Source organism: Schistocerca piceifrons, chromosome X (assembly GCF_021461385.2).
Source record: "Schistocerca piceifrons isolate TAMUIC-IGC-003096 chromosome X, iqSchPice1.1, whole genome shotgun sequence".
In the NCBI taxonomy this organism is placed as follows: Eukaryota; Metazoa; Arthropoda; class Insecta; order Orthoptera; family Acrididae; genus Schistocerca; species Schistocerca piceifrons.
In genome coordinates, this window is record NC_060149.1 from 365248541 (window position 1) to 365272997 (window position 24457).

Here is a 24457-nt window from a genome sequence, read left to right on the forward strand (position 1 = left end):
AATCATACAGAGCAGACGTATATGATGAGCTTGATCAAATTTGACTTGTAGAACAAGGTAGATTCTGTTGGACAGCGAATATTCGACAGGAATGAAAGTGGGTGTGTAATGTTCTCAATTTGCATAAATAGTTTATCAGATAACCTTGATTTTTGCCCTTGGTTTTGTTGTTCAGAGGAAAGCATCATTGTTGAACTATTGTAAGAAAATGCAGAAATATGTGGTTAAATGCAAAATAATGCCCATAACAAAGAGAGAGACTGTGATCTTATCTGTTCTCAAGATCAGAGGTGAAGATCTGGAGTATGAGACAGAGTATTAATATTTAGGGATGATACTAAGAAGTGATATGAACTGGGAGAAACATATAAAATCAGTAGTAGAAAAGTTGAAAGGAAGGCTTAGATTTGTTAAAAGGGTTCTGGGAAACTACTGTGCATCTTTAAAAGAAATCATATGCAAGTCACTAGTGTGAGATCTGGTTTATCATTGGCATTCTTGTCAGGGTGGCAGAACGGTAGACATTGAATGATTTCAGGGATGGGCTGCTACTATTGTAATGGGTTGGTATAGCAAATGTGGAGGTGTAACATAGATGATTGGAAAATTTAATGGGAACCTTTGGAAGAAAAATGGCAATTTACAAGCAAAACCCTGTCCATAAAGTTGGATAACCAGTATTCGAGAAAGACTGCAACAAATCTACTGCCACCACTGTATATGCCACATAATGGCTATGACAATAAGATAGAAAGAGATTTGTGTATATGCAGGGGTATATAAAGTCATTCTTCCTGTGTGCAGTACATGCATGGAATAAGACAGCAACTCATTATTATTGGAATAAAGTACCCTCTGGCATGACTGTACAGTGTCCTGTGGCTAATCATTTGTGTGTAATATTGGTTGTGCATTGTCATCAGCTGATGAAGTGAATGATTATCCACCATTCCTAGCTAATATAGTCACTATTAAGATAAATGTATATGTGGATTTAAGTGTAATTCATTTTTAGTGTTCATAGCAGTCTATAAACACTTCTGAATCAGTACAACAGTGTTTAAGCGCATTCTAGGCCAAATGTGTTATACCAGGTTACTGATGCGTAATTTCTCTTTTCCCTCCTCCATAGAAAAAATAAATTCATTGCATTCAGAACTAAACTGCATACCACAGTAAATTTAAATGATGTAATCATAAAATTTTTGGTATAACTATCATCCAAAACGAGGTATTGAGTACTGAAACAAAGAACTCTTTCATAGTAACAAGTTATAGTTTTGAAATTTTATAATAATTATGCTCTCCAGTTGCCAGAGTAGTGTGTCTGTGGCTGTAGGGGAAAACCTGTCTGAGTGGTTACAATTTCACCTAACAGAGAGCTTATTTTTTCCATTACTGATTTCTGACCTGAGTCCCACTTTCACATCATGACATATATTTCTTGTTTAATAAATATATGGGGGAGGGGGGGGGGAGAGAGAGAGAGAGAGAGAGAGAGAGAGAGAGAGAGAGAGAGAGAGAGAGAGAGAGAGCTTTAATTTGGCTTTAGGAGGTAATATTCTGTTGTCAATAACTGAATCAGTTGGAGATAGCCATAGAGGAGACATTCCTACACAATTATATATTGATGTAAGCTTGAAGTGGAGAGAACGTATTATAACCACCTGGTAGTTTTATATTTTTGCCTGATGGTAACTTGAAACTGTTATTCTTATCCCACCTGAGGAATAGTTTTGAAATTTTATAATAATTATGGTCTCCAGTTGGCAGAGTAGCGTTTCTGAAGAGAACTTTTTAGATGGAATTTTAGCTTGCTTATAGGCAGTTGTTCCAGTAGTGACTAAACTGATTCTGTTTGTTGGAAAAGTTTATCAATTTTCTAACTCACTATCTTATTCCTAAACCAAGTTTGACACAGACAGGTTAATGTCTACATGGATTCAAAAATGGGCGATTAACTGGCACTTAAAATTCTGCTCTGAGAAAAATCACGTCTGTTTTTGCTGTTGTTAGAATAATTTTTCTACGTGAAATTAATCTGAGAAGTAACTATTTTCAACAGTTTGTTGTTTTAGAACTAGTATTTGATGACAACTACAGATGTCTGTCTCACCTTAAGGATCTAAAAATAAAGGACACTTGTATTCTTAAGTGACACTCAAGTTCTGTCAGTACTCATTTTTTCACATTTTAAGTAGCTTTTCGTGTAAAGTGGCTCACTTGACTACTCGCAGTTTTTTTAGTTGTATCTTAATGCCTTACATCTATAACAAAATTGCTCATTTTTTTTGACAGTGATTGCAATCTTCGAAGAGGTACTGTAGCAGATGACACATTGACATTATGAGAAGTTCATCTTGTCGATTCCGTCAATATACTAATGTCTTCTAAGCACATACAACAGTAAAAATGTTGAGAACATTCAGGATATTCAGGGTACCCTTCCAGGTTTTATAAAGACAAACAAAAGGGAATATTGTTCATGTGGGAAGCCCAACATGGAGAAAAAGAAGGAAACAAACTTGTTAGCTAGTTAATGTAACAATCTGTTAACACTCTGTTACATAATGTGCTATCCCCATACAAACTACCATTTTTTGTTCTTGGGGCATTGTATCTTAAGACAGTAGAGTGTAATTGACGAGCAATGAAGGGCTGAAGCAACAGTCTGTAAAACTAAAGACTATTAGCAGTCAGCTTGAAGCAACAGTCTGTAAAACTAAAGACTATTAGCAGTCAGCTTGAAGCATGAGGGAAAATCTGAACCTCACTGGCCATTTAGTGTTATTAACATCGTGTACTTTGCTGGATGTTGGAAAATGCTTATAAAGAAGTCAAGTAACAGGTTGCAGCAACACACACATTCTCATTTTTGGTACTTGCTTCTAAACATGAACAAAGTTGACTTGTGTGAAATTTATTGTATGTGTACTGTCCTTCCTCCCCCCGCCCCCCGTTTTTATGGGATGCTATGCTTTAGTAGACTTGTTATATAAATAGGGAAAAACCTTTCTTCGGATCTTTGTCAAATTTTTTAGTTGGAAAAATTTGATAGTTTTTCAACAGAAGTTTGTTTTGTTGAACATACCAAAAAACAATACATTGTATACATGTGCATGACTGTACTGTATGAATGCCATTCATACTCTGTGGGTGGTGTTTCTGTGTTGTAGTAACATTTATAGTGACAGTAGTACTATAAATGCCCATTGTATCCAGCATTCAGCCTATTTTAAAATTTACTTTCATCCTCTCTCCCTGTTTCCTTTCTCTGCACTTCTTTGCCTATGTCCCTGGATATAATATTCTGAAGGTAGTCAGTTTAACAGATAATAAGAAATTGAGATTATCACAGGAATATGAAATACTTTCTTTTGAAAAAGACAGTTTTTAGGAAGGGAAAATCAATTGTATGCTTGTGGTCCCAAGTGAGTCCAACATTATTAGAAGAATAGTGAGAAACATATTATTTGAAGGTGACATTAGAGACAACGTTGAACAAATAACACAGTACATAGCAAAGAAGCAGTAATGTAAGGTGTAGGATATATTGTCCAATATAAAAACCAGTATAAAAAAGGAAAAATACAATAATCCTGAAGATAGCAGGAAGAAAATTGTCAGTAACATGAAAGAAAATGTGGAAGTTAGGAAAGTATTGTAAAAGTTGGGAAATAGATGCGGAAAACAGTGGAGAAAAGATTGTGATAAGGTAAATGGTTTGTGTGTGTGTGTGTGTGTGTGTGTGTGTGTGTGTGTGTGTAAGAGAGAGAGAGAGAGAGAGAGAGAGAGAGTGAGAGGGGGGGGGGAGGACTGAAAATTAACCCTGTAGAACTGTGGGAGGATTGAGGATGGATTGGAGAAAGAAATGAGAAACACTGTTTAAGACGATTGAAGTAAAAAAAAAAATATATAAAATAAAATAAAATAGGTCAATACAAGCATTCACAGTCTGCATTTACTGCTGCAATATTGCAACTGACTACATTTAAATGTAATACGTATAATTTGAGGAAAGATGAAATTCCACCATCCCATAATTTAAAATTGTTCTTTATTTAGAACTACTGGTTTTGGGCATGGCTCATTTTCAATTGTATCTTTAACAGATATGGATACATCCTTCTCATCTCGTCATTCAAAAATCATGTGCCTTTGTATGACGAGATGAGGATGATGTGCTCCATCAGTCCCAGAAGTTTCAAGCTTGCATTAAAAATAAATAGAGAAAGTTGAGATGGTGGTGTCAATGCTGTAGGTGTTCTACAGTCTCCCCGCACTTAAATATAACACATAGCATGTTCATAGAGCCATGTCAAAAATTTGGAAAATTCCTTAGAGGTGTAGTTCAATGTGCACTTCACATTGGCTTGAATGTCGATTGTATCATCAAAGCATTGATTGTTCATGTGAATTTATGCACTTTGTCATTTTGTGGTAGCTTCATATTCATAATGCTAATTCTTGTCACCTGTTATGATTGATTCGAGAAAAAAATTGTCCACGTTCTAAATTTCAATCAAGTCATGGCAGGCATCCACGAATCATTGTTTTTATTCAGGAGTCGAAGTGCATGAGACAAATGTTGCACATGCTTTTCTCTTCTTTAAAACGTTCTGGAAAGTACCTCGGACAGTTGATTCAGAGATGTTCCTCCATTGCAGTTTATGACAGGATGATGATTACACACTACTGTTGTATGTTGAATATTCACACTGCCTGCTTCCGTCTGATTGGCTGAATGCTCATCTGTTGTTTACATTTGTTAGTTCACTGTGCCATCATGGTTACTGCTCTGATGTCGGTTATATACCGGGAATAAAATCACTCTCTGAACTTTTTGATTGGATCGTGTATCCACATCTATTACAGATTCACTTGAAAGTGGGCCATGCCAAAAATTAGTAGTGCTGAATAAAGTACAATGTGAAAATACAGACAGGTGGAAGGATGTCTTTCATCAGATATATTGAAGTTGTGGTGCCACCCAGAAGAAAACACTTTTAATGTCTTGTAGAAATCTATTCAGAACAAATCAACAACAACATTGCAATGACTTCTGTCCTTCAAACTACCTTCTGCTACTTGCTGCTGCTTTTGCATATAGTTTAAACCTATTCTGTCATTAAAAACTTGTGCTCAAATCTTCTCAGGTACTCCTATATTCTACATATCATTGTAAAGGTTCATGCAAATTAGGATGTTCTGTTCTCCATCTTCTACTTGTGGCGTTTATTGTACTTTTTCATGTCTAACATTGTGTGATTACAAGCAGCTCCTGATTCTGCTCAGAAGTTTCATTTCTACACTTCACGTTTTGTCTGCTGCTGTTGATATTGCCGCACGCAGTAATCACTCTGATAGAGCCGTAGGTTTACAAAATTTTACTTTCACATCTTATGTGGCCTTTTTGATGTGTTTTAATATACATCTGCCCAAATATAAGTAATTTTACTCCATCTGTATCAGTGTATAGGTAATTTTGGCATCTGAAACAGCTGAATGTGGTGACTGTTCCAAAATCAAGTGATGCACAGCATTTTTGTGCAGATCAGATCCTTTACCTCCTTAGTTTTAGGGATCTCATCATCATATGTATTATGACAAAAAATAAAAAAGACTATTGATCATGGGATTTTAGCTTTCAGTTGGTTTTCAACCTTGAAGTGTGTGCTTATGTTGTGACAAGTTTCATCAAAATATATAACCACATTAACATAAGGCAAGCACTTTCCCATTGTAATCATGTTTTACACTTTGTTGGAAAGTTTTCATTTACGAGGTCTGTTGCAAAAAAAAATGAGACTGACTTTTCAGATATGTGTACTTATCAAATATGTGGTAGTGGAGGTTACCTTCAAACAAAGATTTAATGGAATCCACGTACATCTGCATTTGCTCCTACCATTACTTGGAACGTTTTTGCATGTTATTTTGTATGCAGCTCCATCTGACCTCTGCCATTTCTCTCTTCCATTGGAGTGCAAGAGCACAGTTGTAGTGTACAGCTTGTCTGTTGCCACTGAGCTGCTCAATTTGTTGAGGCTTCTCATAGTTTAAGGTCGGGAAACAGTTGCTCATTAGTGTATTATTGAAAATGGTGCGTTAGTAATGTGAACAGTCTTGTTTCATTTTGGTGATGTATGTATTTTTTTATATAAATGATTTAAGTGTCAGTGTGCACAGTGGCAACTTCTCATCTCTTTTACCTCACAGTATTAAGAAATAAGTCTCTTTGTGTTGTAGATTTGATTTTAAGAATCTCCAGTATGGTACTGTAGTCAGATAATTAAAAAAATGACATGCAGATACAGGTTCAAAACATTTTATTAAAGCTGACTAACATTAGCATTCCAAATCAAGGGAAAGTGCTAAAATATTTGTAGCTTTTCTTTCTTTTTAAAACTTAAAAATCTCTCAAATGTGTCCTTGAATTTTCATTAGGTCTCTGCTTTCAGAAATTTCACCTGATTAATGAAGTATATTTACATTGTGCACCCCTATATTGCAAGAATAAGAACTTGACCATTTTTCTATTCTGATCCAGGACACTTAACACAAATTTTTTCATTCCTCTTAGTCCATCAAGCCTCATAAATGGTCAGTTGCTCATCATTAATCATCCTGGGTGTAACTGTTGCAGGACGGGTTAGAACTCTGAGATTTTCCTGCGCTATGAGTAATTGATTGTATTGATGTTTAGGGTGATGAGATTCCAATGGCAGATATGTCATACCCTGAAGGAGGGACGCATGCCCCACCCCCAGGAGGAGTCCGTACTTACCCTGCCGCTCCTGTAAGTTCTACCCGCTGAACTACTTTTGTTTACTTTCAGTTCATTTCAGACTGTTTCCTCACTTCACACTACACCATTGTGTATGTGTGCCTTTCACATTATGTTTAAACAACTTTTTAATACATAATTTTGTTTTTATTATTTATTTTGCTTATATATATACTTTTCTTAATTTTAACTTTTATTTTGTGTTTAAAGAAGTTGGCTTGTCCAGGAGGGGGAGGGGGGTGGTGAATGTTGAATATGACATTACCATGTGACGCCCTAAGTGTTTAATGCAGTTGCAGTTTAGCGTTTTTGTAGACTCGTACCGCACATAATACAGGGAAACGTGTCTACTTATATTCCATTTCATATTCAATTTTTTTACAATGTTGTTTTCTCTTACTGTACCACTTGTCGCTGTTGTTTCATAGAGGAATTTGTGAGTCTATCGATGTAGGCATTTATGTGTGTGTAATGGAAACAATAATGAAATATTAAATGTGTTAAATGAAATACAGTTTTTGCGTATGATGTCTACAAAATTATATATTTGTATTTTACATCTTCAACAAACATGTGCATGGAATAATTTGCATATACTCCTAACTGACAAATGTAATTGGATTTTCAATCTTACATTGATGTGAAAGTCCTCAAACAGTGAACATAACGTGGCAATTTCTCCTGTATGTTGGGAGGAGATGGTGGTGCTTCTTACAGCTAATTGCTTTAGGTGCAAGAAAGTAGACTTACTTGTTGTCTGCACTGTTGCTTTTTCTGAGAGCTGCTGAGTCAGTTCCCCAGTGCTGATTTGAGAGAGAGGCAAATTGCCCTCCTTAGTTTTATGTAGAATATATCCTGTTATGTTTTGTATCAAAATAAAAGTAATATCAAAATATCTGTTGGTCAAAATCTTCTATGTTGGTAATTTACAATAGTTATTTAGTGGTAGTATTATATCTTTTGGAGTGAGCATTGGAAAATAACTTTCGTCACTATTTATCATATTTTTGTAAAATAAATTTTTAATATCACAGTACTGGTTTTACATTATTAATTGTAAGTTAACCTGTAATAACAAAGTCTCTGTGGTGTTACAATTGTGTACGGGCAAATAATACTGTGCTACAGGCAATAACCCAAATATTGTGTATGATACAAACAACTTCTCATGTGCTTCGTGAATTATTTTCTGCTTCCCTATGAGAATTATTTATCTAAGCAGACCTCAAGTTGCTTTTCAGAATCATTCGGCTTATGTAATAGTGTGTTTAGGTGTTCAGATATATATAAACTCTATAGACTGCCTCCGTGGCAGGTGTCTGTCAACTATATATTAATCAGAGAGAGGTCAGTTAAACAGAACGTATTTGCATCCTTTTACACCAAGAATTTGTTAAAAGTTCAACATGAGTGTGTCAAAGTTCTGTTTTGGTGAAAGATGAAATTTCCTATCAGTTCTGTACACCCATCTTTTTGAGTGTTAGAGCATGATGAAGTTCTGTTCTTAACAAAGTTCCAAGATTTCTTTCTGTGGGTGCATTAAATTAGATTCTTGTTGGGGCTCACGAGTTGTCATGTTCCCACTGTTACAACTAAGATTTTGTTTCAGGGTTGTACTGAATATCATACACATTGACAACATTGTTTTTCAAAAGTGGGTACATGTGATGTCTTGTAAGCATTTCTTCAGAACCTTTTACTCAAATTTATTTACTGTTGTGAAGTCTTTATGGTATCTAGTGAATACTCATTTTCACCATTTTAAAATCACTTTTATATTAAGTTCTAGGTTATGACTAAACTCTTAACAATAACATTCATTTGCAGGTCATGCAAAATGAATTCTTTTCTTGTGTTCCTCTTGCAAAGGGAGCATATTTGCTCTAGGCATGTTGTATCTGTAAATGATGATGTTAACATTGCTGTATTTCAGTTATCTTAAAACAACTGAACACAACTTTCCTCATTTGCAAGAAAATTTGACATCACATTATTCTTACAGTGAAAAATCTACAATTATATAAAAAAGACAGGGAAGGGGAATTGAGCAAGATCAACTATAGTAACTTCCACTGAACCTGCATGTGCCACCCAGGAAGATTGACTTGCAGGTTATTGGAAGCCCAAAGTGTCTTTTTGCTCAATAATTCTCATAGTTAATGCAACAATTCCTGTTCATTTAGAGCAGAAATATGGATTGCTTTTGGACTATGTGGTGCTTTTTAGGACTGGTAGCTGATTCTATGTCAGTATACTTTAAATGACCGCTGCAGAACATGAATCTGTGAAAGGTGGAATTTGAGTAGTTGGTGGTAGATGCGGACAAGGTGTGGAGTAGATGTATATCTGTTAACAGACATGAAATTATGATACGTTTACTTGCAAAGGTGCCAGCCAAGTTTTGTCAAGTTTACTTGTTAATTTTTCCAGTGTGTAATTATAGTTTGCATTTTATTCCTTGGACATTGTTTGTGCTACAATTTATTAAAATACATTTTACTAACAATTAAGGAATTATGTTCTCTCACTTATGTTATTATCTTTGTTTCTGAAAATTAAGGATGGAGTCCTCAACTGTATAATTTTTATGTGTAACTTATTCCAAAAATAGTTTTTGTGAACTGCTGCAAACAGTTTATTGTATCCATAACTTAGTTAAGTTGGACATTTTGCATTCATGGTAGGATTATGTCCCTTAATTGCATGATCTGTCTAGTGCTAACCTAGGCATATTTAATTATTGATAATATTTGTCAGTGTGAGCAGTATTTGTAAAGTGTACTTAGTACAAACTTCAGTCAGTCTTAACACAGTCATGTGTGAACTGTCTTTGCCAATTGTATTAAATATTATGTACATCCATAGGAAATTTCTTTTGGTTTCATTTTTGTTTCTTGTATCCTATATTTTACTGCATTTTGTAGTCAGAGTAGACTGTTTTAAATTTTTCTGTAATTTATTTAATCTGCACATTGTATAATCGATAGCTGCTATGTTTGTTTCTGTCAATAATAAAAAGAAAAGGCAGATATCTTGATAACTCACCCATACTAGAATTTAATATCTTCCTGTTATTGATTTATGACAATAGTGTAGAAATTATATTTCTTAATACATGGACTGTTTTCCACTTTCCAAGTTGTAGAATTTGTGTTCTTTTTTTTGTTTAATAAAGATTGTTAGCTTGTTTGTATAAAATTGTGTGTTGGCAGTATACTTTTTGTCTTCTCTTTTCATTTAACATCATTTTATGTATGTGCTAATAGTGTGACCATGTTATTTTTTGTTGTGTTTTTAAACTGCAATGGTGTTCCTTAATAATTTTGTATCCTTTCTCTGTGATAATTATTAATGTCTGAAGAGTGAAATGTAATCTTTGGTTTCCTTTGCATGTCAAGTGATAAGTTATGTTGCTTAGTTGTATGCATGGCATAGAATGTTTCAAAGTAAAGAAAAGTACTATTATTTGTTTGCAAATATGCAATTTATTCATTCAAACCATTTGAGTTTTCTTTCCAATCTTGTTGTTATATCATTGTCCTAAGATGTTTTCATCATTTTTGCTGCAAGTTTGTTTGGTAAGATGAATATACTTATAAACGAACTCTTTTGATAGCAAGTCGAATGCCAAAGAAAGAAAGAAAAAGAAAACGACAACAAAGTGTGTGCCCACATAGGATTATAAGACTCTTTAGAATAAACCACACTTAATGTAGAAATGGAAATAAGTTGTGAAACATAACTGAAATATTCTTAACTTTGAATATACCACCACAGATTCTGTAGGACAAAGGGCTCATACAACCAGCTGACTGAATTGTTTTTGGTGTTTTCCGTCTGTAGATGTGCCTAATTGGCCTACATAATAGAAGCAGTATAACAATTCAGTTTCAATAATAATTTTTTGTGTAACTGAATTAAAGATGTAGTTTCTAACAGAGATGCTAAGTCCCCATATTTTTTGGAACGTAGGTGGTGACTTTTGCTGTTCATTGTCCACATATGTTGCAGCTTGTTGCATTTACTCATCTGCTACAGAGAATACTGAGCTTTACACCTTAACTAACAAGAAAACATCACCATCTTGACCTCATAATTTAAGGAGAAAGAACGACACCTGCAAGATACCAGCCCTAGAAATAGATCCCATGTAAAAATTTGGGCCATAATTCTGAAAGTACAAAGTTATGACCTTCTAAAATGTACAGTTTCTCTTCATGTGTGCCGGTTACTTGTCTCTCACTCTCCGCCACTGCAGCTGCCTAGTGGCAGAGCAAGAAGTACTGTACAGCAGAATAACAACCAGAGCCCTCCTATTTGCAGAATTTGATGGTAGGGAATAAGGAGGGGGGGGGGGGGGGGGCACATCTGTTAAACATATTACAAAATATTGTTAGAGAAGCCATATGTTATTCTACGTGAAAAATAGGTAAGTGATGTGAGTGTGGTACATAACGTCAACCTCACGAACATATTGAATATTATTTAACAATATTCTCATACTGATGTAATACAGCAATATATACACCTCAAAAGCAAAATGAGTAAACCTGAGCAACTGTAGAATTACTATTAAATTTAAATAAAGTTAATTACTTCAATGTACAACTTCATCATGCCAACTGAGTTGAGTAATAGCACATGTACATATGAACTTCGATTTAACATTTTCAGCTTTAAAATCCAAAGGAAATAATGCACAACAGTGATGTTAATAGTGAAATAACATTGAGCTACTTCTCTAATGACACACTCATTCATTTCGTTCTTTTACACTGCATTTGTAAATGCAACATAAGTACGTTCAAACCAGAGATATCTCTAGCACCAGCTACAGGTTAGAAACCACACACTGGCACAATGAAAAAGCATGTTACTAATGTCAAAACAGTATTTCACAAACCTCTTACTCAGTCCACTGTAGAGTACTTGGCACTAGGACATTAGACAGCTGCAGGGGGTTGGGGTGAATGACACACATATTGTGCATACAGAAGTTTAAAAGCTCTACTATCAGAGTTTCAGAGGGTCATAACTATGTACTATCAGAATTACGGCAAAAAATCTTTGCATGAAATCAGTTGCTGGGGCTGATATCTTGAAAGTGCACTTTTTCTTCCTTAAAATATGATATCAAGCTGGTGATGATGATTCCTTGTAAAGTGCAAAACATGTTTTAAAGTTTCTATTTATTTGCTATGTGTGTGTGTGTGTGTGTGAGTGAGTGAGTGAGTGAGTGAGTGAGAGAGAGAGAGAGAGAGAGAGAGAGAGAGAGAGAGAGAGAGAGAGAGGAGTAACATGTCAGGTTGAAATCAAGGCAGCCCTTACAGCACAAATACTGCGCAGTGGAAGTAAAATAAGTGTATATTGTACCAGAAAATGGGACATCAACGTATTGCCTGCAGAAAAATAACATAATCCATCACCAACCTTAAAGCCGTTACTCACTGCTAGTGGTTATGGCTAATAATATTTAATGATTTGACTGGAAATGTGTACCAGAATCCACCTCTAGTCTTTGTGTTTTGCTTTTCCGATGTCTTAGGGACTTGGTCTATCAAGAGTTTGAACTATGAGTGACTCATAGGTATGTAAATAGAATAGTATTCATCCAGTGTTGCTGTGTACTTTATATTTCAAGGAGATGAAAATGAAATTTTGTATGTCAGTTTTCTGTGTGAACCTTTTTGCCTGATCTGGGTTGTAAAACAGGATTCAGATATCATTGGTTGACCCATGCCTTGAAATGAAGTTGTGAACTTTATCAAGCACTAGCCATCTTTAATATGAGGGAGGGGGATACAGAAATCGTTGCACCAGCTTGTTCTTTGTTGAATGCCAATCCATTCTTATTTCCTAACTGACCAAACTCAAAGATTAACAGATTAATGTAGTTATCATCTGATTGCATATGTCGGAGAGCTTACTGTAGTCATTCCCATTAAATTTGTCCAGAAATGTAATGGAGATGCTTTAAGTATTAAACTCACTGCAGTCTTGATGGTAATTTATATAATTTTGTCAAAAAGAAGTTAATCTGTATACTTTTTCGTCTGTTCATTTTTTTATTTTGACAGAAGTGGAAAGTAGTTGCTGTATTTGTAATGTTTGTGGGAGGGGGGGGGGGGGGGGGGGCATCTAAGCATTCAGCTGTTTAGTTCCATAATTTTATATAGTTTGCCAAAGTGTTTGTTGAAATAAGAAAAATACAGATAGAAGAGTAGAATAAATATGTAACTTTGTTGCTACAGACTTGACTTTTTTTGGTAACTTGTGCAGAATATGTAAGAGGTTATATTCCTTACATAACATAAAGTATACCAAATGCTGTAATTTCCCAGTTTTTTTTCACAATGCTTACATATCTTTGTAAATTATTTTGTTTGACGTATACAGTTTATGTAATCAACTATGTGGAAAAGGCTGTTTGCTTCCATTATTGTAACAGCTCTTTTTCTTGCAACTTGTGAAAATGCAAAATGACAACTGAAACAACTGCGAATGCTTAATATAACAATTTAAAAATTAAGGTGCATGTGCACTATGGGAAAACCACATAAGCATTTTGTGATATGGTTTATATTATGACACACATCACCAGACATAATTGTCCAGATCATTCATTTATTTGATGCATTTGTGACCTGTCACTTTCATAGAGACAAATAAGAAAAAAAACTTACGAAATTTCTACTCAGTTCTGACTCCAGGCAACTAGAATAGTGAATACACATGGAGTTAATGGTAGACAAGGCAATACATTTTGTGACCATGAATAATATAGACCAAAACAGCAGCTGTTCTTGTAGCATATTAAACATGTTTCTGGCAAAATATTTCACAATAATCTGATTATAAAAGTCAGAATAGATGTCAAAAATAAATGTGGTTTACTTATAATAAAGGAAGTTTGAATAATTAAAACCACATTATTAATAGAGATAACCAAAATCTACCAAGAATATGCAGTTTTAAAGAAGTTATGTAATTATCTTGATGTGGCATAGTTGCCTGTTACTAAAAAAAGTTTGCTGGTTACAGCTTTTCATTCCTGTCAGTTGATATTTCAATGTCTATAGGACCAGCCTAGTTAAGCTGCCATATGATAGATTTCAGGTTATGTGCTGCAATGTAACAGAAACTTTCGTCGCTTGTACTAGTATAAAACTGAATATTTAACTTCAAATATATGGTCATACTGCTGAAATCTTTCATCAGTTTGTGACAATGTTTTGTCTGTTCATTGTGCTGTGCGTTAAAAAAGAAATATAGTCAGCTGTTTGAAAGTAAAATTGGTGACAAAGGTTCTGCCCTATTCTGAAAATGATTTTGATCGGAAACTGAATGGTGTAGTGTCTTATTTTTCTTGCACATGATTTAATTAATATAGATTAAATATTTTTCTTCTTTACCTTCTATTTACTCATCTATTGCATTATATGCAGCTATGACATACTTTGTCTCCTTCTTACGTACTTATCACTGTAAGGAAATTTAAGACTGCTACTCTACTTGTCTTGAATAATATACAAACAGCTTTCATACGTATAATCCTTAAATTTCAGACAACATATACATCATCTACTGGATAACATCAAATTTCTGTCAAATCATAATGTCCAACACAGAACTTATACGTAGCAGACTGAAGCAACAGTTCACATAGGAGTGTAGCCAAAGAAAGGATGATCTTGATAGACATGTTATTTGTCTGAATAAACATCACAACTATTGTCAAAAATATATATATTCTCTGAGGATTTCATTCTTCTCCAAACTAGGCCATCAATTCTAGGAGCTTCTATATTCGCATCCACGTGGTACTTCTCACAACAATCGCCATCCCATCTTAAAGACATGCATTGTCCCTTGACATGATTTACCACATTCAAATGAAGTAACAGACCTGCAAAATATTTGTGTTCTCCTCTATGATAATTTATAATTTTCCTTTGAGAGTATCATTTGTCAGTAAGGATATGTAGGGATACATATCATTCCTCTGGAATGGTATGTAATACCAAAATTGGAGAAGTACAGGATCTTAAATTGATGTGAGTTCTGTGTTGCAACCATAATATAACCTCATCAGACACAGAAAGTAGTAGGAAAAGGCTTCAAAGATGCTATTAACAGGAAAGTTTGTGAAGTGTTAACTGACACAAGACACATTCAGAAATAGTCAGCTTCGTATAATTTTCAAGCCATCTTTGTTAATACTGTCTATGACGTTCTTAAATCCCTCTGATATATGTTTGTATGTCTCAGTGGGCAAATCATTATCTGGAATTTCCTGACATCATAAAACTGCGTGCAAGCCCAAGATTCAGACACTAAACCTTGCATTTAATGGGCTATGCTTTTACTACCCGTACAGCTTTGATTCTGCTGGTATTGGTATTTTATTTCCCAAACTTCACTGAAGTTCTTCTGTATGCCTTGTAGGACTGCCAACAAGTTCTCTGTGTTGTTAATGTACCTACCTACAATGCAACACCACAACATCTATATCTGTACTCCATAAGCCGTCTTACATGGTGACGGGTGCTTCTGTTACCATTATCTTTTCTTCACTTCCCTGTTCCATTCACAAATGGTGAGTGGGAAGAATGATTGTCTGTAAACCTCTGTACAATTGTAATTTCTCTAATTTTCTCATTGGGGTCATTTCATGACACATTGGAGAATAAGTGTGTCAGTCAATGCTTTTAGGAAAGTAAAATCTCAGAATTTCAATAGTCTCTCTCCCCCCCTCTCAGAATTTCAATTGTAAATCTCTCTGTGATGCATGGTGCCTTTCTTGTAGCATGTGCTATCTGAGTTTGTTAAACAATTATGTAATGCTCTTTCACTGACTAAACAATGCTGTGAAGAAACACCACTCTTCATAGGATTTTGACTATCTTTTCTACTAATCCAACTAATGAACAGTACTCAGGAACTGGTCAAATGTTTTGTGGGTCACTTCTTTCATGGATGAATTACATTTCCTTAAGATTCTTCCAGTAAATCTCATTCTAGCATCTGCTTTTCCTACAATGATTTTTTCATCATTCCACTTTTGGTCATTCCAGATGGTTAGTTCTGTGTATTTTACATAGTTACTATTTCTAATGACTTGTTGCCAATCGTGTAATCTATCAATAGTGGGTATTTTCATCTATTTATGACTGGCCACGGTGGCCGAGCGGTTCTAGGCGCTTCAGTCCAGAACCGCGGGACTGCTATGGTCGCAGGTTTGAATCCTGCCTCAGGCATGGAAGTGTGTGATGTGGTTAGGTTAGTTAGGTTTAAGTAGTTCTAAGTTCTAGGGGACTGTTGACCTCAGATGTTAAGTACCATAGTGCTCAGAGCCATCTGAACCCATCTATTTATGTGCAATATGTAACATTTATTTACGTTCAGTGTCAGCTGTCAGTCACTGCACCATTCATTGATCCTCTCCGGATCTCCCTGCAGTTTGTTACAGTTTGTCACTACTAATGTTGTCTGCAAACGATGACATGGAACTTCAGATGTTATCCAGTAGATCACTTGTGTATATTGTAATCTGTAATGGCAATATCATACCCCCTTGGGGTACTCAAGAAATTACCTTTACATCTGTTGAATTTGTTCCATTTAGAGCAACATGTTGAGTTCTGTCTGAAAGGAAGTTCTGAATCCAGCCACAAATGTCTCTAAATGACATTGAGAAACTGTATCAAATGTCTTCCTGAGGTAAAGGAACACTGGATTATCAATCTGGGCATCAGTGCCTATGGCACTATGGATCTCGCAGACAAACCGAGGGAACTGAGTTTCTCAATATCTTGTGTTTGCTCAGTCCATGTTGATTTTGGTAGAGAGACTGGAAATCGTAATGACCCGTACTTTTTATCCAGTCACTAGGCACCTTTTGTTGCTCCAGTGACCTTCAATTAATTACTGCAGAAGGGGAGAAAGCTCATTTGCATAATTTCCATAAAATATCACAGGTATCTCATCCACTCCAGATACCTTTCTTCTATTGAGCAGTTTTAGTTGATTTTCTGTTTTGTGATAACTTATGTCAATATCTACAAGTTTGACATTTGTGGGATGGTTGGAAGGGTTACCAAAATAACGTTTTGCCGTGGTGAAACAGTATTTTGCCTTCGTCTCAGTTATCTTCTATTTTGGTGCCAGTGTGGTCACTTGGTGACTGAATAGTTAATTTTGATCTGATTACTTGCTCTATGAAAGATCAAAACTTCTTAGGGGTTTAGTCAGATCAGTTGGCAAAATTTTTCTTTCAAGTTAATTGCTCTTGTGCTAATTTTTACTTCATTCAGCTTTTGTTTGTCAACTAGGCTTTGACTTTACTTAAATTTATGATGAAGCTGTCTTTGCTTTCATAGCAACTTTCTGACATTGCTGTTGAGTCACAACAGGTCTTTCTCACCCCTCAGAACCTTTTTAAGCACATACTATTCTAAGATATATCAAACTAGGCTTCTGAATTGTATCCATTTGTGCTCCATACATACACCATGAGTTATATAAGTGGTGTCCTTAAAATCCCTTCACAATCGAAAAATGTGTTACTCAGAAAATTAAAATATATGCAAAGGCTTTTTTCCCCCTTAATACAGCTTTAATGGACACCATTAGTTGCACAAAATTCATATGATGTTAATCGATTTCTTGTCATGTTTGCTCATCTGTGGTTTGAAATCGGTGGCATCTCATTTGTGTTCAGTATATGACGTTATGTTAAGGTAACATATCCCCATAGAAAGAAATCGAGAGGAGGAATAGCTGGTGAATAACATGGCCAATCCACCAGTCCGTAAAGTCTCATGTTAGGAGCTCATGAACATACAGTCCGCTGTGTGGCGTTGCACCATCTTGCAGGAAAATGATAACTGGTTGAAGGTTGTATAGTTGTTGTGCTGGTTGAGGCAATTATACGCTGTCCCACACCACTCTTTCATATTTGAACTATCTTGCTTAAGTTGCCTGGCCACATGAGTTTTCTGATTCCCAGATTTGCACATTATGTGTGTTCATTTTCTCTGAAGAATGAAAGAATGTCTCACAACTGAAACATGTTAACTGTAAACTCTCTTCATCCTGTTACATCATTTGGTTCCAATGTCTGTAACAATTCCATGTTCCGGCCGCTGTGGCTGAGTGGTTCTAGGCGCTTCAGTCTGGAACTGCGCAACTGCTATGGTCACAGGTTTGAATCCTACCTCGGGCATGGATGTGTGTGATGTTCTTAGGTCAGTTAGATTTAAGTAGTTCTAAGTTCTAGAGGACTGATGACCTCAGATGTAAAGTCCCGTAGTGCTCAGAGCCATTTGAACCATTCCATTTTGTAATTGTAAAATTGTGAATTTTGATGTAGGACTTTGGGAACTTTTAAGTGCAATAGCTTAACATTGCAATAGCTGTAACTGTCAGGCAGCAACATGGATAGACTCTCTGTGTGAAATATTGAAGATTTATGTTACGCAATCTACATTTTTGTCTGGTGTTCTTGGTCATCTACTCCTCCCTTTATCAGGCACTGTCCCTGTCTTGATATTTTTTTTCTGCAATGCATGAATTGATGGACATGATTGAGGATATCTTCCATACTTAGTTATGAAGTTTTGTTGAGTGTCTGCAGGTCCAATTTTGCTTCAGTAGACCATAATAGACACTGAGCGTTTTCTTTAGGAGCAGCCATTTTGTATCGCGTTCATTTCACAGCAACTTATTCATCAACAGATTTCATTAAACATACAATTGCAGTGTGATTAAAATTTTTAATAACAATTGAATCTGTAGTACAAATCTAATGATCAATCAGTAGTTGCTTTTCTTACAGATTTTGGAAACAGTAAACAGACGTAATGGACGCGCTGTGTAGATGACTGGGAGGAAGAAGAAAAAAAGAAACATTGGCCCTGCCATGAAATTCTACAGTCATCAAATTTTCATAGAAATTGCGCAGATGCACAGTGACTCATATCTTCCCTATTTTTAAGTATGCGCACTAGTAATCTATATAGCTGGTATTTTACATATCACATGCAAATCATTTAGTCACATATGATGTGCACATGCTTCTGAAAACAAACTACCTTCAACACTTGCCAGTACAGCTGTTGAAATAATGGAGCAAATGGCACCATTTGTTAATAGTATTGCCAGCAACTCTGTACTTCTAGATCTCCCAGCTCAACGAGAAATTCCTATCTTCTTTAAAAACAAAACTATAATTGGCACACTCTTCCTGGATTAAAGAAATAATAAATTGAAATGCTAGTAGGGTACTCTGCCACACATAAAAATCGTTGTCAGATACAGTATGAATTAGGATTCCACACTGGTGCTTGTCGTTCTATCTCGCATATTATTCTCTTCTAGGTAGTGTTTTTTTGTAAAGACAATGACAATCTCAAGTGAGGGTCATGCAGATTCTTTTACAAAATCCACAGCTGGCTCCTTCACCATTTTCAAAATAGTCACTTAGTTCCATTTCAAAGTATTTCCCTATCAAATGGATATAAATCTGCCATTGGAGGTTAACAGCATTCCAGTTTCACTGGTGCCTAGAATAAATGTGTATATTTTAAATGCATTGCTATCGATAGTAATAGTCTAGTACCAATTCAAAACTATTGTTTACATTCAGAATGCTCATTACTTTATTTGCTCATTATTAGTTTTATACAGAATCTTTTGTTTGAAACTCAACAATATTTCTCATGGCACAAATTATTTTGTCTATATTTCCCACACTTGGACAGAGGAGGTAATGCAGTATAGGCCTTTAACACACGACTACACATTACCATGTCTGCTCAGAAGGGATTTTCTTCTAATTACAAGCTAACAGAGGAGGACCTTTATTTGCTTCCTATTTTTAATTACCTTTTGCAGTAATTAAAGTCTTTCTACACTTCTGATTACAGAATTGTGATCAAACAAATTAAGTATTAATTTTTAATGCATTTGACACTTGTAGTGGATGTACAAGTGTGTGTGTGTGTTCCCCCCTCCCCATGGCCAAATGGTCAGCTTGTCTGGCTGTCATGCGATGGACCTGGGTTCAATTTCCAGTACTGCCAGAGATTTTTTATTGCTGAGAGGACTGGAATGGCGTACACTCAGCCTCGTGATGCCAATTGAGAAGCTACTATTCCAAAGTCTGTAAATTCGACAGTGGCTGGGAGTGCTGTACTGACTCTATGCCGCTCCATACCGCATCTGGATGACACCACATGGCACGGTATCCAGTCGACAGTGCATCATCTTCAGGTCTTGACCTGGAGATTTTTTTAATGGTTATACAGGTACCTGGTCATATAGTTTGTGAGGCAGGAACATGAGCCGGATCTGGATTGAATCTGTGCAGCAGGTTAATGACCTTGAGTGGTGCACCAACGAGTTTGAGTGTGATTTCAGCCATTTTTGCACACTTGTTTAGGCAAATGCTGGGCTGCTCTTCACTTACCATCTCAGAAAATATGATACACAGCCAGTTAAAATACAATCACACATTGAACAAAGTTTACACAGTGTGCATTCACGTGGCACACTGACTTGTCCCTGTAAGATTACTTACTACTGAGGTGGCAGGAGGGACATAAATAAAATATTTACCACAGAACCTGTGTTAGAGGGAATAAACACTAACAAAAAGAAAAGAAGAGAAAGTGGACATAAAAGTACTAGAGTATTAAACTTCTTTCTTTCCTTAGTAAATAGTAGAATGGCAGGGAGTAGCAGTTACTGTAGTTCATTTTTGTGCCATTTTCCACATTATGTATGTCCCATCCTGTATCCGTGAAATTCTTCCATTTTTGAGAACATTTCACAACATACTTGAATTTGCATGAAATTAATTTACTGAAAACATTGTGCGATTTACGGGGAAGTTACTTGATCGCTGTCTGTTGCAGTTATTTCAGTTAGGTAGTCTGATTGTTTTCCATTGTCTGCTGTTGCATATTTAATGCAAAGTTGTGGTAGTTGAATATTTTTTGGTGTTATTGTTTGCTACTTCCTGAAGATGAGTGGCGTTTGTGTGTATACCTAGTATTCATGGATGCCAATCTTTTCTAATTATGACCATTTGTTATTAGCAAAATTTTCAAGGAAATAATTTGATGTTGAGATTTCTGTTAGTATACGTATTCACTTATACCGTTTTGATGTCTAAGTGTAGTGCTGTGTAAGAATAATGTTCTATACTGTATAACTAATGAGCAAAAGTACACAATGTAAGTAAACCATTTGAGATGTAAGTTGAGATTACCATAAATAAATCAGGAATCATTGTTTATTATGTCCAGTGTAGGATTCAGGGTGTTTCAGTATTGATGAAAGTATAGCTTATTTGATAATTCTAATGATATCATACTGCTTGTATATGAAAACACATACTGAACATATTGTACTTACTTTCTTACTCACTGGTCATACTGGACTTGAGAGTCCATTACCCCAGCAACGTATTTTCGTCATCTGTCCCTGTCTTGGGCTACTTTTTTCCGTTCACCTTCAATACCTAGGCTCCTCAAATCAGCTTCACATTGTCCTCCATCTACGCCTCGGTCTCCCCACAGGACGTTTTCCCTCTAGGTGCCTTACCAGTACTCTGCGCGCTGCCCTGTCCTCATCCATTCGAGCTACGTGACCCTCCCATTGCAGCCTACGTGATTTAATAATACTGATTATGTCAGGGCTTGAATAGAGTTCGTGAACCTCTTCGTTCTGCAGTTTTCGCCACCCTCCACGAATGTCATCCCTTTTTGCTCTGAAAATTTTCCTCAAAATTTTGTTTTCCAATACTCGAAATGGCTTTTCATTTTGCATGGTGAGAGACCAAGTCTCACACCCGTACAGCATAACTGGTAGAATAATATTTTTGTATATTCTAATCTTTAAATTCCTAGACAATATCCGTGATGAAAGTAATCTATTCAGTGAGAAGCAGCACGCATTTCCTGCCTGTAATCTCTTCTTCAGTTCGGATTCAATCTCATTTCTCGAAGTGATGTCCACGCCTAGATACTTAAATGTGTTCACTTTTTCAAACTGCATGTCTCCAACTCTTAACATTTCCTGATCTACTGCTGTTGGCATTATAGTAGTAACCAGGTATTTAGTTTTGTCTTCACGTATCCTTAGACCTACATCTTCACTAGCCTTGATAATCAACGCATTCGCGTTTGCTGTTACAGAGTCTTTCCTATCGCTAGTGATGTTTATATCATCTGCATACCCTAATATCTCAATACTTCCATTTAACTCCACACCCTCAGAATTATCTGCTGCCATTCGTACAATATATTCTAGGACTAAATAAAAAAGTAGCGGAGACAGGGCATCTCCCTGCTTAAGTCCATTCTTTATTACAAATTCTTCTGACTCCAAATTCCCCACGCATACTCTACCTTTTGTGTTTTTCAAACTCGCTTCTATAAGTCTAACATACTTCTTTGGTATTCCAAGTTCCAAAAGAATTCTGTACAATTTTGATTGCAATACTGAATCATATGCTTTTGTAAAATCTATGAAAAGATTATGAATATATTGTAGCAATGAAAAATGTACAGTTGAAATTTGAAGACCAATACACATTGCAAACTACCTCTTCATGTTGTATTTCTTGCTTGTTTAAAAATGTGGTGATTCTTTGAGAATATGCCAGTTTACCTCTGCTTTCTGATGTCACTGGTTAAGTACCAGATATAAAAAGACCAAATGTCTAGGGTTCATTCGTTATATTTTTGTCTGTCACTTACTGCTGCTTTCACATCTGGTGGGGATTTGTTAATGTGAAAAAATGGTAAGTTGCACCATGGTATGGAATCCACATTAAACTATTTGTCCCTTGTAACTGGCTGGATATGTCACTTCAGAAGTTTGAGGAATATGAGAGCACGCTACCTCCAATAGGACCAGGCCGAATAAAACACTGCAGGATTCAAACTAACCTTTAATTTTCTTTTGTTGTGTTATACTCTCAAATAAGTTTGAAAAGTTGATATTTTAAGACAGCTGATGTCATCACTTAGTTATGCTGCTAGGTATTGAAATACTGGTTGACAAGTCATAGAAGAAGTAAGGAAAGAGTTACTTCAAGTAAATGTGGTACAATTTGGATTATCTCTCTAAGTTTCATTTCCTAATGTCTACTGTTATGGAATTGTAGAGCACACCACTAAGGGTAGGCATCTTGGAGCATCAGGACAAATCATTCATTCCATATGTCACACTTGTAGATAGGCTACACTATGCACCCTCTCTGTCACACACACACACACACACACACACACACACACACACACACATATGACATTTTGTCACATTCTCAAAGGGTGCCTATAGTGAGCACCTGCAATGTGAGTTAAAAACTTGGAGAGACACACTTGCCACTGATATGTGTGTATTTTCTATATGTTTTATAGTTTTTGTGCAGTCATCTCGTGAAACCCCCAGAGGTACTTACGTATTACCCTGTGTACTTGAAGACAGAAGTGAATTACCCTCTCCCACTTCCTTCTCCTCCCCCTAAGCCATTTCAAATCTTTGCATTATTATTATTATTATTATTATTATTATTATTAAAGTTGTTATTTTCTATAAATTAGTTATTGGTTTTTCTTAAAGAATTTCCCAATGTCTTGGTAGATTATAATAATTAACCATAATGATTTGTATTTAAACTTACTGTGTGGCTCAGGTCTTCATGACTTCTTGGTAATAGGAAGAAGAAATCTAAATTTAGCTTGTGGTGCAGAGAGAGAGAGAGAGAGAGAGAGAGAGAGAGAGAGAGAGAGAGACCCCTTTAGTGACACTTAACATGAATCCAACAAGCCTTGAGAAGCTACAGTATTAAATGCACCAGTGTTACATGTTAGTGTAATGTGCAGTATGTTTCGATCTTCCTCAACACATTTTGTGATCATTGCCTCAGAAGTTTTCACATGTTTTGTTTTTTCCCTGCCTAGATACTTTCTTTGTAAAGAACGTGACCAGTTCCCTTCTGCATCCTTCCATAATCTAGGTATTAGTGAATTTACTGCTGGCAGGCAGTTAAATCCTAATTTTGCTTCCCTTCTTTTCTCATCACCACTGAGGCTATAAGGTTGTGTTTATTGTTTGTATAAAAATAAGTCATATGTCTTCTCTCTCTTTTGCAGTTAGCCAAACCAGGTGAACCCTTATATGCCCAAGTCAACCGTGAGAAAAAGAAAAATCGTCAGTATGAATCTGGAGGTTCACAACCACAGTATGATGGTCCTCCTGGGCCTGGAGATATGTGGGGATATGAAGAACCTGGAAAAGGTGTTGTTATGGACAGCCATGCTGAGAATCCGACTGGTGGTGACTCATGGGTGTGAAGTTGTTGTTGTGTTTTGATTGGTGTTGTGCATTAGATTTATGGTACATGTGACCACTCACTGGTCTCCTTTTGTATGTACAGTAGTGTGCATATGTCATCACAGCTACATATATTATGTGAAAGTGGATGTGTATCCACACACTATTGCTGAAATATGTGTAAATAACTGTCTTAATAGTGAACAGTAATATTTAAATTACTCCAAATCTCCAAAAAAATAAAAAAAATTGTTGTGAGAATAAGACGTGTGACAATTTTTTGTCTGCTGTGTGGATATTGCAACTCGACTATTGTTCTCAGGT

At 35.9% G+C, this 24457-nt stretch overlaps 1 protein-coding gene across 1 annotated transcript in view; it reads left to right on the plus strand.

Moving 5' to 3' along the window:
* LOC124721980 (catenin delta-2) overlaps positions 1-24457 on the plus strand; it is a 193089-nt gene that overhangs the window by 165647 nt on the left and 2985 nt on the right. The window contains 2 exon segments of the mRNA XM_047247147.1: positions 6707-6799; positions 23953-24457. The exon segment at positions 23953-24457 is cut by the window's right edge and continues 2985 nt beyond it. Coding sequence (XP_047103103.1) covers positions 6707-6799; positions 23953-24153 — 294 coding nt within the window. The 3' untranslated portion in view covers positions 24154-24457.